Raw genomic sequence first — 15,461 nt, 5'->3', positions numbered from 1 at the left:
GCAAGGAGATCAGAGTGGGGTGCAGGAGTCCAGGGGGGAGGCGAGGAGGAATATGAAAGGAGACGCAAGGAGAGGGCAAGTGTGATTTATGGAGCTCAGCCAAGTCCAGCGGAGAGGCCAGGCTCGCCGCCCCCAGAAGTCAAAGTCCAGCCACAAGAGAGGCCCCGGAGATTGAACAGGTCACAGCTCAGAGAGATAACCCCACGCAGTTAATGGAATAACCGACATGAATAGGTTACCGTGAGTGGTTGTCAATCCCAGCTCGGCTTTGCAGAGCCCTGGACGAGCCCAGGCTCTGCCTCTGAAATTCTGATTCAGGAGGTTGTGGGACAGGCATCAGTAGCTTTCAGTAGCTTTGTAAAACTCCCCACGGGACCCTGATGCGGAAGCTTGCAAAACCTGCAAACCTGAGCCGAGAGAATCCGCTTACGGTGGAGAGCTCATGCCTGACAGGGAGAGTCCTGACAGGACAGGGCCCTGGGAACTTGTAGGTGGCGTACCCCATCAGAGGCCCTGGTGCCCCTGTATTCGTTTGACTGACAGGCAGCAGGAGATGTACGGGGCCAGGCTAGGGGTTGACTTGCCTGGTGGACACCCGAGGCATCCCCTAAGGAAAATGAGTGTGAGTCCCCTACGAGGATGTTTCAGGAAACACGCACCACCTCACGGTGGAGCGAGTCGAGGTGGGATGGTCAAGGGCAACCGCAGCCTAGGGCAGCCCCAAGTACATGGGCTTAGCAGCCGGGCACTTACACACACACACACACACACACACCATGAGCCATGTGGCCTTGAGTAAATGCCCCGCCTCTCCAGCAGGCATGCTCATCTCAGCAAGGGGTAAGAATAGCGTCTCTGGCAATGGGTTGTTGAAAGGATTAAATAAGATCATTAGGTCATTCAATAAGCTTTTATCGAAGTATTATTATACAGGAGGTGGAGTGTTCTAGGAATTGGGACACAGGCGTGAACAAAAGAGACTAAACACTGTCTTTATGGAGTTTACATGGTAGCAGGGTGAGACGAAGAATAGCGAATGTATCAAATATATACTATGTCAGGTGGGAGGAGTGGAAGTGGAGGCAGCAAGTGGAGACAATTCTTTGGGGATGGAAATAAATACAAAGCACTTGGCACTGGGGATAGCACGTAGTAAGTGTGCAATAAATTATGTTTACGAGGCCAAACAGCTAAAAGTAAGGGAGTTACAAAGAACAGCTTCATGAAATAAGACCATGTGTGTAATGCAGAGGCGCCTAGCACAGAGGAGTTACTTGGAAGAGAATGGTTTTTATTCCTCCCTCTCCTGACCATGCCCACTACCCCTCAGTCACACACGCAAGCACGCACGCACGCACGCACGCACACGAAATGCCATCTCCTCTTTCCATGTTGAGGGTTGTGGCAAATGTAATCCTTCTCTCTGACTCCGTTTTCCCAGCCATCCTGCCACTTAGTATCAACCGTATGGCCATGGAGATGAAACAAGTTACTTGATGAAAGATAAGAAATCAAAACATATGGAGGGCGCTTGTCCAGAGAGCATAAATGGCTCTTCATTACAATATGGGAACTAAAGTCTCAAATTAAAAATAAAAGAAGGCGCGATGTAGCTTTTGCTGCACTCCAACCACAGAGGAGATTCATTGTCATACAATCACTGAGAATATTATGTTGATTGGCAAGAGCCAGGCTTTGTAGAAGGGACAAAATTCCCCACAGCTAATCTACAATGGAATTGTTCAATGTCAGGCACAGCTTTAATAATATTGTTCCGGGCTGCGTTGGATGTAAATATCCCACTCTTCATTTTGTAAGCAATCAAAGGGAAGTTTTATAGATGGGAGAGCATGAACAGCTATAATATCTGTGCCAAAAAACACACGGGCAAAATAAAAAAAAATCAAAGAATGCCGCACCTCGGAAGGCTTGCTTTGTGGCTTATCTCCGATCTCCTCTGTCCAGCAAGGTGCACATCAGACACATTACAAAAACCCTCAGTTTAAATGTTGCCCTTGACATTATTTAAAAATACAAGGTTAGTAAATCAGGCTGGAGAAAAAAAAAAAAAGCCAGACTATTAAATCTGGACAATCAGGTAATCACCCTTCATCTTGTCGCGGCACCTGCAATGATGGAGGGAGGGAGGGAACTCTGGTTGATTAAGCACCCACTGTGTGCTGGGTGCGGTCTCTGTCAGAAGCAGGATCACAGTCCACTTAAGAGTGCCGAACGGTGGAGCCAGAAAGACTGAGATTCACAACCTAAGCTCTGTCACTTTCTAGCTACGTAGCCTGGAGGAAGTTGCCGAAACTCTCTGTGCCTCAGTGTTTTCATCCGTAAAATGAGGATAACAGGTATCCCACTGGCTTGTTTTGAGGATTAAGTAAAATAAATTTGGAGCCCAGGGCCTCAAACATACCAGGAACTCAGTAGTGGGTATTACAGAGCTAACTGCCCTTCATGGGCACAACAGCCCTGCTATGCCCAAAAAGATACACATTGAAGTCGTAACCCCCAGGAGCTGTGCATTTGACCTTATTTGGAAATAGGATCAGATGATGAAGTTAAGATAAGCCCATTGGAGTGTGTCCTAATCCCAATCCAAAATGATTGGTGTCCTTATAAAAAGGTGAAATTTAGATACAGAGACACAGAAAAACAATACCACGTGAAGATCGAGGATGGGAGTAATGCGTCTGTAAGCCAAGGACGGCCAAAGATTGCCAGAAAGCCGCCAGGAGCTAGGAAGAGACAGGAAAGGGTTCCCTTACAAGTTTCAGAACGATGTGGCCCTGCTGACCCCTTGATCTGGGACTTCTAAACCTGCATATTGTGAGACAATAAGTTTCTGTTGTTTTTTTTTTAAGCCACCCAGTTTGTGATACATTGTTACAGCCCTAGGAAACTAGTATGATACCCACCATGGGAAGAAAAAGTATCCTTATTTTCAGATGAAGAATTGAAGGCTGGAGATAACAATTAACAGTTTAAAATCACTCAGCTAGCGGTGGTTGAACTGAGATTGGAAGCCACACCTCTTTGAGCCCAGCATCTGCCCTCTCTCCCCGGCCACTGTGTGGCCTTTCGGGAGCAGAGCTCAAGATAAAAAAGGAGGTGGTGCTGGGACTGAGCCCCCATTCATCACACCCAAGTCCCAGTGGAGGTGCTGGGTCAGAGCGGCCTGATTATGAACAGCTCATTAAGTAAAGAGCAGTGAGTGTTTGAGAGTGACTTTTTAAAAAGAATCCACTTTTATTTATAGTGACGTTCCAGTCATTAATTTCGAAGGAAGAAAGCCCAAAGCAGAAGCAGGTTCATTAAAAATTTGACATTAGTAATTTAATTAAATTGGGTCTTTGCGACTCGTTGCGGAAAATGAAACATTAGTTGTACACCAGTTCTCAGCCCATTTCCCTGGTTGGCTCCCTCCCCTCACCTTAGCTTGCTTTCTTCTCCAAATGTTTGCCTGACCCGCCCTTCCAACCCCCAACACTCACAAACACACACACGTCACAGTCACTGCCTCCGCTGCACGCCAGCAGCGCGAGCTCAGGGGAAACGCCAAGGAAGCCGCTAGTGTGGGATCATGGGAAACGCCAAGATAGCCAGCAGCATGGGATCATGGGAAACTCCAAGGTGGCCAATAGTGTGGGATCATGGGAAACTCCAAGGTGGCCAGCAGCATGGGATCGTGGGAAATTACTCGGTGGCCAGTAGTGTGGGATCATGGGAAATGCCAAGGTAGACCGAGGCATGGGGGGTTAAGAGACTTGCTGGGGGTCCCGCAGGTAGTAAGCCATCTGTCCAGGATGCGCTGAACTCCCCACCACTCTGCTCTACGGCCTCTCAGTGACACCTCAGCTAATCATCGCTAGGTGATGGACCTGTACTTGGATGGTACTCTGGACATGGCTGTGAGCCCTTGTCATTGCCCTACGGGGACATCTTGGATAGGTCGGAGGTCTGACCTCCAGGGCACGGGCAGTTCTAACTCTGGGGAGAAGGGCAGAGGGCTGGGGGAGCTGGGTTGGGTTGAACAGGTGACTCAGGCAGAGGAACTGCAGCCCCCCCAAGATTGGCAGGTTACGATGCTCAGGCGCCCGCCCCCCCCCGCAATTTCCTCGGGATAGTGAGAGCGCACTCGCAGCTGGCCGTGATTGCTTCGGCTTGGGTCACACACGCCACGTTGTGTTCCCCGGCTCCCCTTTAAGTGGGTCCGTCAGATCAGAACTCGGGTTCTTGCCTTCCCGCTTCCCTGCCTGTTCCAGCACTAACAACCCCTTCAACTCTCGCAGCCCCGCTGGGCTGAAGGACCCCTCTGGCTGCCAGGGCAGACACGCATGAAAGGAAGGACACTGGATTTAATGAGCACCTACTCCATGCCATGCTCTGTGCCCCTTCCCTGGTCGTGAGGAGTGTGGAGTGTGAAATCAGGGCAACCAAACCCAAGAGATTAAAGTGATTTCCCTGGGACATCTCGAGGGATGGGACGGACCTAATCCACATCTGCGGCTGCACAGGAGAAAAGGCAGGAAACCTGACTGTCGGTCTTAAGCCGTAAGTGTGGCTCCTCCTTAACTCAGGCCTGCCGTGAGTTTTCAGGGACTAGGCAGCCTTGAGGGCCGGCCCGTCTACCGGGAAGGGAGACCCCAGGGAGGTGACTTGCCCGGCCAGGTGCTGTGCGGAATCCGGTATCGGGGCTGAAGCCTCACTCATAGGCTGCATGTCTCCCTCTCTCACAGTTCTCCCCAGTCACACGTGTGGGAACCCCGGGCGGCTGCCCAATGGCATCCAGCAGGGCTCAACCTTCAACCTGGGGGACAAGGTCCGCTACAGCTGCAACCCCGGCTTCTTCTTGGAGGGCCATGCCGTGCTCACCTGCCATGCCGGCTCCGAGAACAGTGCCACGTGGGACTTCCCCCTGCCCTCCTGCAGAGGTAGGTGGCCAGAGAGGGTCTGAGGGGTGGGCAGTAACTGGAATGGGATGCTGGAGCTTCTAGTGGGACCTGGTCTTTAGTGGGAGAAGCTACTCCATCCGCTCCAACAACATCTGGGGTGCCTGCTATGGGGGGTGCACGTCTGGAGACCCCCGAGGGTCCTCAGGGTCCCCAGCTATCCTAGAGGCTTCTCAGCCTCCCTTGACCTTCCAGCCCTCGGGAGTTCCTTCCTTCGATCCCTTTCCCCCACATCGACAAACTTATTTTTAGCCAGTCTGCCTCCCTGTCTAGAAGAAACACGGTTTCTTTTCCGCTACAGAGCGTTTGTGTGCGAGGAACTCCCCCAGCTGCTTTCCTTCCTACTGACCTCACACTGGCGATTCTTCTCTTTCCCTCTCCTATAAATTCAGCCTCTCTCCCTGTTTCATGGAGTCCTCCTCTCAGCCTCCAAATATGCTCAAAACCTCTTTACCCCACCTGCGCCCTCCGCCCCCAAAATACTGCTAGGGTGACCAAAATTTATCCCAGTTTTCCTCATTTTTAGCTCTGAAATTCCCACATCCTGGAAACGCCCTCAGTTCCAGGCAAACCAGGATGGTGGGTGACCCTGTTCCCAGCCTCTTTCTTTTTGCCCTTCCAGCCCATAATAACTGAGTTTATTTCTAAGCTAATTTCCCATGCCTCTAATCTGATGATAAAAATAATGCATGATCATTTTTATTTTTATTTTTTTTTAAGATTTTATTTATTTATTCGACAGAGAGAGACAGCCAGCGAGAGAGGGAACACAAGCAGGGGGAGTGGGAGGGGAAGAAGCAGGCTCATAGCGGAGGAGCCTGATGTGGGGCTCGATTCCATAATGCCAGGATCACGCCCTGAGCCGAAGGCAGACGCTTAACTGCTGTGCCACCCAGGCGCCCCAGCATGATCATTTTTAAATGATCTTTAAAAATTCAGAAAAGAGGAAAAAAGAAACAAAATTTACTCATTTTAACAATGATTTTCATGTACTTCCTTCCTATCTTCTAATCCATACTGCACTATGCATTTATTATGAAAATGTGTATAATTGAGATTATCGTGCATGTAGATTTTTTAAGGCACCTTGTAAAGGCTGTGACACTGTACTGTAGGGTTTCCCCAGGCCACCAGGAACGACCAGCATCTCGAAAGCTCCATCCAGCCTTGTCTCTGCCCCCCCCCCACCTGCCATTTACTCCTCTGCAGACTGGCCTTTGGCCCCAATATTCTGCATCATGTTGCCAAATCAGATGGGAATTGTTTTGGCCCTTATATTTCTTGCACTCTCAACAGCCTTTTGCACTATTGACCGTTCTTTTCTTCTTGAAACTCTCATCTTTAGATTGTGTGGATACCAGAACACTCCGCTATAGGTCTGGGGGCGATCGTTTCAAGGAGTTGAGAAATGATTGGAACGTGCAGCTCTCCTTGGGTTCAAGTTTCGCCTTTCTCTTAGCAGCAGCTTTTCTGTAATTACTGTCCAAAGACTAGCTGGAGGAGACTGGGTCCCCCTTCCCACCGAATGCACACGCCCTTTGTACTGTCTGCACCAGGGGTGGAAAATACTTGGCACGTGTACCTCTTCCCTTGTTCCCACTCCAATGGCAGACATAATTCATTGACCACAGCACCCTGTCTTGAGCCCACACCTGGCTACGAAGTCCTTCCCAAGAGACAAGCCACAGCCAGTCAGCGTGAGCCGCCACCTGACCCCATGTTTGTTTACTCCTCCTCGGCCCCGTTGGTCCTTCTTGGTGGAACCCAAGGGAGTGAGGGTCTCCATTTTTACCTTCCTAAGTGCTCCTCTCAGGCCCCATTTCTAACTTGGGATATGCCTCTCATCTTGTGGTTGATATCAGGAATGACCAAACCCATCAGGTGAGACCTTGGCCCCTCCACACAGCTGTGTGGCCCTGAGTGGCCAACCACGGCCTAAAACGGCTGTTTCCACTCCTCTTAGAGAATCCCTACCCACCTCCTGCCCAGAGGCTGTCAGAGCTGAACACTGACCCTTCCCAGGAGGGGTGTCAGAGTTGTGACCTGATAATAGAATATGAAACCGGGTAGTGTATGAAATCAAGTATTTAAGTTGTGAAACAGGACCCACCGTTCTCTTTCCTCTTACAACACTGTAAATACCATGCTCTTTTAATATGGAGACGGAAAACAATGGTAGCCCAAGTATGAGAGGCAGAAGGGCTGTCACCCCGTCCTGTGCCATGTCATTCACGTCAACGCCCATCCCGATATGGCGGAGAGCCACGTCCCCTCCCAGGGTCTCTGGGGATCTTCATCAGCTTCAGCCTCCTCTGGACCTGGAACTCACTGCCATGCCTCATCTCTCTGGGTTCTACTCTGCGAGCTAACGTGGCCCATTTATCTTCAGTGTCTTCTGTCCCAGGGAAAAAACAAAACAAAACAAAAAGCAAAACCCCACTAACAAAGGTGTCTGCACACAGTACAACCTTTACAGGGAACTTGCATCTCAGCGGTGCAAACGGCTGAGAGGGAACGTCTGAGCCATCATGAGCCTCAAAAGCTTTCGGCCCCTGCTCCCTGGAAGCCTGTCCCTGGTTTCTGGCAGGCTCAGGCTTCCCTAGGGGGTTTGTGACACCCTCTCTTCTTTCTCCAGCCTCCTCTGCTTGGTCTCTCTTGACTTAGGCCCCACGAGAGGGTTGCGTTGACCTCTTAGGTGCAAGAGCCCCATTGCCTCTCGGCTTTGTCATCTCCTTGCAGGCTAACGTGTCCCTTCCCAGGGTGGTATTTTCCTGAACAAAGAGAGCCTTCACCTGGAAGAAACTTGGCTGGCTGTGAAAATGCCTTTTTTTTATTAATCCACCTGTAAAAGATAAGTGATGAGGGCCGCCTCCTGGAGGTCTTCCTTGGCCGGGGGGCTCAGGGCCCCCAGTCCAGTGCCTGCACGTCTGGGCGTAGGTGGGGGGTAGCGTGGGCTGGGATGATGGCGCTCCCCCAGCACTCACACCACAGCAGTGGTCCATGGGTGTAGGGGGCCTTTTTGGGGCACGACTCTCGCCCAAGCCTCTCTCCTTCCTCTCTTGGCTTCTCAGATGATGCCGATTCTTCCCCTCTTCTCCCCAGCCTTCCCCTTAATGCCGGAAGGCCCAACGTGGCCTCGCCTCTGGGGACATCTGGCATCTGTGGGGATTTCTCATCCACTACATGGCTTCTAATTGCTGCTTGGCGGTGACTCTCCAGTGTCTGTCTCCAGCCCCACTGTCTGTCCTCCGCTCAGGCCCGCATGGGTCTCAGACTCTACTGAACCTTTCCCAGAGTGTGCTTCAAATGGGGCACAGCCAAAATCTAATTCTTTCTGTCTTCTCAAACCTGCTTTTTGTGTGCCTCCACCAGCTCAGTGAAGAGTGTCACCATCCAAGGTGGCCAAGCCAGACACACCATTGGCATCTTACACCCCTCCCCCTCCCTGGCCCCGACACCATCAGCCACTATGTCCTGGTGCATCTCTCTCTGCGCCCGCCCTGCCTCCGAGCCTCTGCCCCTGTTCAGGGGCTCTGGCCAGTGACGGTGCAGACTGCCTCTCGTCTCATCTCACCTGTCCCACGGCAGAACAGCCCTCCCTGGGCAGCCATCTGCCAGTCCCCCACCGCACACGCTCCAAGCCAGTCTCCACTGCGGGAGTGAACTTTCTAAGCCACCGATCCGACCGAATCGCTTGTTGCTTAGAATGCTGCCGGCGGCTCTTCATCGCTGACGGGGGTCAAGTTTGGGTTCCTCAGCATGGACGAGGCCCTTCCAGAAAGAGTCCCAGGCTGATCGTTCTAAGTCTTTTCTAAAAGTAGCTTCCAGTTTAGCCATACCAGAGAAGGCCCTGTTCTGGAACACACCGGGGAAGCCAGCCAAGGATGTCAAGTGTGGCTTCCAGAAAGGCTTCGAGGCCTTCCGGAGGCTCCTTGGTGTCTTAGGGGGCTCATGACTCGGGGAGGACAGATGGTTCTCTCCCTCCCTGAGCCCCAGCACCTCCCCCATTCTCTGGGCTTCAGGTCCATGTCTGATTCCTAATGCACCACAAGCTGCAAGAATAGGCTGGGAAGCGTCCTCGATAATGCCCGTGATTTTCTGAAAGTGATTTTCCAAACTGCATGTCCTCAGGAGGCCAGGCCGTACAGGAGCTGAGGGGGCGTCATGCGATGCGCGATGCCAGAAGCCGCGGTCACGCCAGAGTTAACAGTTCATACTCAGGAAGGATTAAAGCCTTTTGGCCTTTTTTCCTCTTGTGTGGAATTCTCAAGGGCTGGCATCTGTGAGTGGATAAACCTCATCCGCTGGGCAGTGGTCCGTAAATATTTGCTGAATGAGCGGATGGCTGGATGGGTCTAATTCACCACCAGAATCGTGTCGGCATACAAGCCCGGAAAGCGAATTGCTGGCCTGGGTTAGCCCACCTGCCCAGCAGCGCTGAGTGACACCGAGTCTGAGGCCAGGGCTTCCCGGAGCAGGTTGGAGGGCAGGAAATGCCACAGGCCTGGCTGAAAGGTAGACTCAGCCTGGGGACATAGCCCAGACTAAGGGGGAGTGAGGACCCACTGGGATATTAGGGGGCAGAGCAGGTGTGAGGCTGACCTCCAAAGAGGCCCATCCCAAGGCTGCTGGTCCTCTGAGGCTAAGTCTAGCTGGCAGAGAGAATGAGGCAGGGCCTGTGACCTCTCTTTGCTTTGGGTCACTCTGGGCACCTTGTCAAAGGCAGAGGTCCCTGGGAGCTCTGAGCTTTGTGGAGCCTCTTTGAATCACAAGAGGGAAGACCATGTGGGTTTCAGCAAATGGCCTCTGGCTTGTGAAGGGCATGGGCCCTGGAGCAAAGAAGACCACTTGGGGGAGGAATGGGGTTCAGATGTGCTGGGGGCTGAGAGGTGGAGAGAAAGCAGCTAGAGCAAGCAATGCTTGGCCTCTGGGGTTCAAGTCAGACACTACCTGCTGTCCCCTGACTCGGGAAAGAGGGCACGGGTCTGCGGAAGCTGAGGCTGCACGTGTCAAGCTGCATGCCCGATTTCCTAGCCCCACGGGGAGGAACCGGGGGGGGGGAACGAGACAGGGGCAGTGTGCCGTGGAAAGAGCATGGAGTCAGACGGGTCCAAGGCAGCCCTAGCCATGCCGTGCCAGCTCAGAGCTGCGGGTCGCTGGTGTGCTGCTAAGCCTCTCCGGGTTTTCAAGTGGGGAACACGAGCAGCGGCCTTGAAGGGTGGGTCGCTTATTCATTCATTCACTCAGGATTCAACAACTTCATGAGTGCCTACTGTGCGCCAGCCTGTTAGTAACTCAGTCCTTATTTATTGACTGCCGATTGTCAGATGTTTATTATTCTAGGTACAGAGAATTGCAGTGATGAAAAGTCAGACCAGACTCCATGAGATCATGGAGTATTTATTTGATTTTAGCAGCTGGGAGGCAGAAAACAGATAAAAATCAAATCCACAAATTTCAGATCACGAGGGAAATGAAGCGGATCGTGATAGGAAGGCTACTGTAGTTGGAGATCTCAGGAGAGGACCCTCTGAGCAGGTGATATCTACAGTGAGTCCTGAATGATAGGAGGAGCTTGTTATGTGAAGACCGGGGGAAGGGCATTTCCAGCAAAAGGAACAGCAGGTGCAAAGGCCCTGAGGCAGGAGAGAGTTTGACATGTTAGAGAAACAGAAAACAGGCCCGTGTGGTAAAGTAGGATGGGGGGAAGGGGTGGGGGGAGAGGGATTGCTGTGGTGAAGCAGGACCAGAAGTTTGGGTTTGGTTCTACGTTCAGGAAGGAGCCAGGGATGAATTTTAAGCACAGGTCTGGTGCAGTTGAACTTAATTTTTTCAAATGATCACTCTGGATGCTAGAGTGAGAGGGACTGTAGTCGGTGGGAGGTACAACCGGGAGGACCAGTCAGGAAGCGGCTGCAGTAGGCAAGCAGGCTGGAGATTCTGGACGCCGTGGGAGAGACAGAGGGGAGGGCGTAGACGGGGACCATGGTTTGGGGACACAGCCAACAGCCCTGCTGATGAGATGCAGGTAGGCGTGGATGGAACGAAGGGTCAAGGTTGACTCCCAGGCTCTTTGTTGAGTGCTGGCAGGGCAGGATGTCGATAACTGAGCTGGGCATGACTGTCACAGGGAGTCGGGAGCGTGTGCCCTGAGGGGAATCAGGAGAGCTCGTTTCATCCAGATAAAGTCTGAGATGCCCCCAGATGTCCTCGGGGGCGGGGGGAGAGGGGATGGGTGAGGGGGCGTGTTAATTCTGTGGCTGAGGAAGGTCTGAGCTAGGAAGGGGTGGGGAGAGGGATGCGAGACCCTAAGTTGGCAGTGCGGTGGCAGAGAGGGCCTGGGAACCACACACGGGGCCCCTTTGCGCTGATCACACTACATGACATGCAGAGAGGAGCAAATATCATGCCAGCCAGTGTGGACCTCGAGTGATTCTGGAATGGCTCCCAGATACCATTCCTAACCATGGGGTTCCTCTCCTGCCGCTGGGGTCACCAGTCCTTCTCCAGTCACCTTTGCCATCCCTGTTATTATGGCAGAGCTGTCCAGAATGTGCTCTGGAGTCCAATCACCTGGATTCAAATCCTGGCCTTACCACTCCCGCCCACTAGCTGAGTGACCTGGGGCTAGTTACTCAACCTCTCTGTGCCCTGGTTCGCTCACCTGTACATAATGCCAGTAACAGTGCTCAACTCACAAGGGGGGAGTGAGGCTCAGGTTGGTAAGCGCTACGCGTGCGGCAGAGGCCCTTGCTCGCGGCGATGATGCAGTGAGAGTGTGCTGCGTGATTCCAACCGCCGCCACGCCGCACACTGCCATTCCACGAGCGCTAACTCCCCGCCAGACCCCGCGCTGCCTTCCTCCAGCCTCACAGAACCCTCGCAGAAACCCCGGGACGTTAAGAGCTATTGCACGTGAGGGCACTGAGGTATGGGCAGGTGAGGGACTTTGCCTGCGGCCGCACGGCTCAAGAGCCACGGAGCCAGGATTCTAGCAAGTCCATGCTTCTCCCAGCCATGCTCGTGGCCACCACTGTCTGCTACAGACAAGGACAATGGCCTGTGACAGCTGGCAGGAGACTCGTGGTGACATTGTTGCTTCCAGAGCTCCGGCTTGGTGGCCCAGGGCCTGAGCGCTTATCCTCTCCCGGGTGCACCCCCTGATGAGTCCACCTGGCCAGGCACTGCCCAGTCTCCTGTGTTCCCCTGGACCTTCCTCTGTAGCCTGTCCCATGAGCTCCAGGAGAGAAGCCTTAGGGAGGGGGCCTGAGGTTGTTCTGTTGGGCAGATGCCACTTCCCGGGGTGGGGGGAGAGCCAGGGTCTGCAGGGGCTACTTCCATTCTTCAGAGGGAGATGGACTCAAGATTCACCCACCTCTACCCGAGCACAGGGAGCTGGCCGCACTTTGGAGGCAGCACAAAGCCCCCGCCGCGGGCCCCTCCAGCGGAGGAGAGGGGGAGCAGGAGGGGGCTTCTCACACTTGGAAAAACCCATCTCCAGGGCCTGGAGCAGTGTTGGAAACAGGTGGATAATGGCCTGGGTCTGGGGTTAGAGTGTCCTGGGTTCGAATCCTGGCTCCAACAGTTAGTAGCCATGTGACTGTGGGCAAGTTTTAAAAACCACCGAGCAAGGGCGCCTGGGTGGCTCAGTCGGTTAAGCATCTGCCTTCAGCTCAGGTCATGATCCCGGGGTCCTGGGATCGAGTCCCATGTCAGACTCCTTGCTCAGCGGGAGAGTCTGCTTCTCCCCTTCCCTCTGCCCCTTACTCCAGCTCATGCGCGCGCGCTCTCTCTCGCAAATAAATAAAATCTTAAAAAAATTAATAAAAACCACTGAACCTCAGTTTCCTCATCTGTAAAATGTAGGTGATATTATACCTATCTCTTCAAGTGGTTTGAGGATTAAACAAAAAAATATCAGTGAGGCATTTAGCACAACGCCTGGCCTATAATGGACGCTCACAGAGTTATGTAACTGAATAGCATGTCCCGCCTGCATTCTTCTCCCCAGAAGGATGCCTTGGGGGACCATATCTGTGGAAGGCATCGGGGGTTGGGGAGGGGCAGAAATTGCGATGCCCTCAGGTGATTGCAGCGTATTGCATGGTGCACTGGGTGTTATACGCGAGTAATGAATCGTGGAACTTTACATCAAAAAACTAGGGAGAACATCAAGCCTTTAGGGCACTCGCACCCTGGCTCCTGCCTCACACTTGGGTTGTCGGATGGCAGCTTCTCCCCCAGGGCCTGTGGGGACTTTTGTTTCCTCAGAGGCAGAGTAGCCTGGGCATTGAGGATATGGACAGAAGCCCAGAGCCGAGGGCCCCAAACTTGCAGGCGTCCAGGATCTTGCCTGAAATGCAGGGAAGGGGGAGTAGGATGGCTCCTCCGTCCCTCCCCGAAATTTGTGAGTCACTGGAGAGTTAACAGACATCCAAGGGGGCCGGGGGGTAGTTCTCTAAAATTAAAGTTAATTGAAGAAATTTCAGTGGAACTTAAAGTCGATCGTAAATAAAGTCATAAACTTGGAAGGGCAACGCTCGGCCTCACACACCTGCACCTTAGAATACACACGACCCAATGGCGGTGCAGAATGCCCATCACCAGGGACGGAGAAAGTGTAAATTAATATTTTAGGACTGTGGTGTCAGCTGAAGGTTATATTTTATGGCTCTGAAGTTGTAACCATGAAATATGATGCCTTGTTTAAAGTGAGAGGAAATCTCCAAACAACTTCTAGAGCGTCTTCAATCAAAGCAGGATGTTCAAGGAACCCGGGTGTCGGAGGAGCCCGAGAGGCAGGGACCACTCAGACGGGAAAGGTGCCACCTCCAGAGGGGACTGGCAGCTCCGGGCCGTGGGCCTCAAGCTCTCGAGTCCTCAGTTCCAGCACAGTCTAGAAACCATCGACTAAGGTTAGGAGCTTGAAGATCTCAGGATGGCTTACCAGACTGCTTTTAAGCAGGGACATGTGGTGTCATAAAGAGGCCACAGTCCCGGCGCCAGAGAGATTCTGCTGGAATCCTAACTCTCCACCTACTGTGTGACCTTAGGGAAGTTACTTAACCTCTCTGAGCTTCCACGTCCTGTTTCATTTCATTGTTCAATGGCCGTTTCCTGAGTGCCTGCCATATGCCGGGAGAAGTGGTAGATGCTGGGGACATTTTCATTTCCTCAGAGCTGAGTAGCCCCGAGGCTCCACTGAGCTCCGTTAAACCCTTAGCTGGATGTCAACAGTCCTTTCTCCTTCCCAGCAAGAGAGTCTCGCTACCGAACTTCTGGGTCCAGAGGCAAAGGTGTGTTTGTTTTAAAAGGCGTTCCTGCGGGTGAAACTTACAACTCACGTGGGGAACAAACTTCCCAAAGCCCCAGCCCCAGGCAGCGGCTGTGCGGCCGCTCCCGGATGGCAGAAGGCCCTTAGACATGGCGATGAGGGGCTGCACGCCGCCCAGCCACGGTGACCGAGCAGCCGTCAGCCCAGGTTCGCTGCCCACAGACACGGCCCCTGCCCTTATGGAGTTTACAGTCTAGACATTAAATAAATGACATAACCCATCAATGAATTTGGGAAAATGATTCATTATGGGAAAGTGTGTGGCGCTCTGAAAGCATAAGATGGGGGGAGGGGTTTCTGTATCTGGAAAGATCCTTGAGGAAGTGACCCTTAGACTGGAACCTAAAGGCTGAGGAGGGGCCAGCCAGGCCCAGTGAGGCGGAGAAGAAGGTTCCACAAAGAGTAACTGGCACTTTCCAGGTCCTGGAGCAGGGAGATGCTTGGTACATCAGAAGAGCTGGAAGGAGGCCAGTGCGGCGGTGGGAGGTGGGTGGGGAGAGACTGGTACGAAGCAAGTCCCTTTACGGTCCTTATAAGCCTCGGGATGTTCTAGTGTATCATGAGTGACAGTGGGAGTTATCGAAGGTTCTTACAGAGAGGAGGGGCGTCCTCAGGTCTGTGTTTCCAGGATCGCTCAGGCTTCAGTGTGAAGAGTGACGGACTGGAGCAGGAGAGATGTTTGGAAAGCACGACGGAGCCTCATGGCTGTGGTCGACTTGGACGGTGACGTGGTTTCCCGTGAAGCAGGTGCAGGGCAGACGGGAGGCCCGGTCAAGAGCTACTTACAGGGAGGGGCGGGGTTTGGTCTCCGGCTGGGTGTGGCTGGGAGAAGTCCCCGATGGCCGCAGCCCTCTGGCACGAGGCACTGCATGGACAGCGCGGACGCTCTCTGGGAAGGCAATGCAGGGAGGTCAGGTTCAGTCGGAGGAGAGCACGAAGACGGGCTGGCTTGGGCGGAGGCTGCGAACCGGGTAGGATGGCCGCTTGGCTTTCTAAGACCAGAACCACACAGAGGCCGCAGAGTCAGCGTCTTCCCCCACAACCTGCTTCCCTCCCGCAGGGCCTGCTGCTGTGCTGACCAACCACCGGGACCCGCAGGCCCGAGGAAACAGGACAGCGCGGACCAGGGCTTGTGGCTCCGTACTCCTGACACTGCTCCCCCCCCCCCC

General features: G+C 53.2%; 1 protein-coding gene across 1 annotated transcript in view; it reads left to right on the top strand.

The window, feature by feature from the left end:
• Positions 1–15,461, top strand: part of CSMD2 (CUB and Sushi multiple domains 2) — a 567,391-nt gene that overhangs the window by 189,223 nt on the left and 362,707 nt on the right. Inside the window, exon 4 of the mRNA XM_040619227.1 lies at positions 4,746–4,940. Coding sequence (XP_040475161.1) covers positions 4,746–4,940 — 195 coding nt within the window. The remainder of the gene's footprint in view (positions 1–4,745; positions 4,941–15,461) is intronic.

Source organism: Ursus maritimus, unplaced genomic scaffold, assembly GCF_017311325.1.
Source record: "Ursus maritimus isolate PB19 unplaced genomic scaffold, ASM1731132v1 scaffold_32, whole genome shotgun sequence".
NCBI lineage: Eukaryota > Metazoa > Chordata > Mammalia > Carnivora > Ursidae > Ursus > Ursus maritimus.
This window is presented reverse-complemented; position numbering and strand designations above follow the sequence as displayed.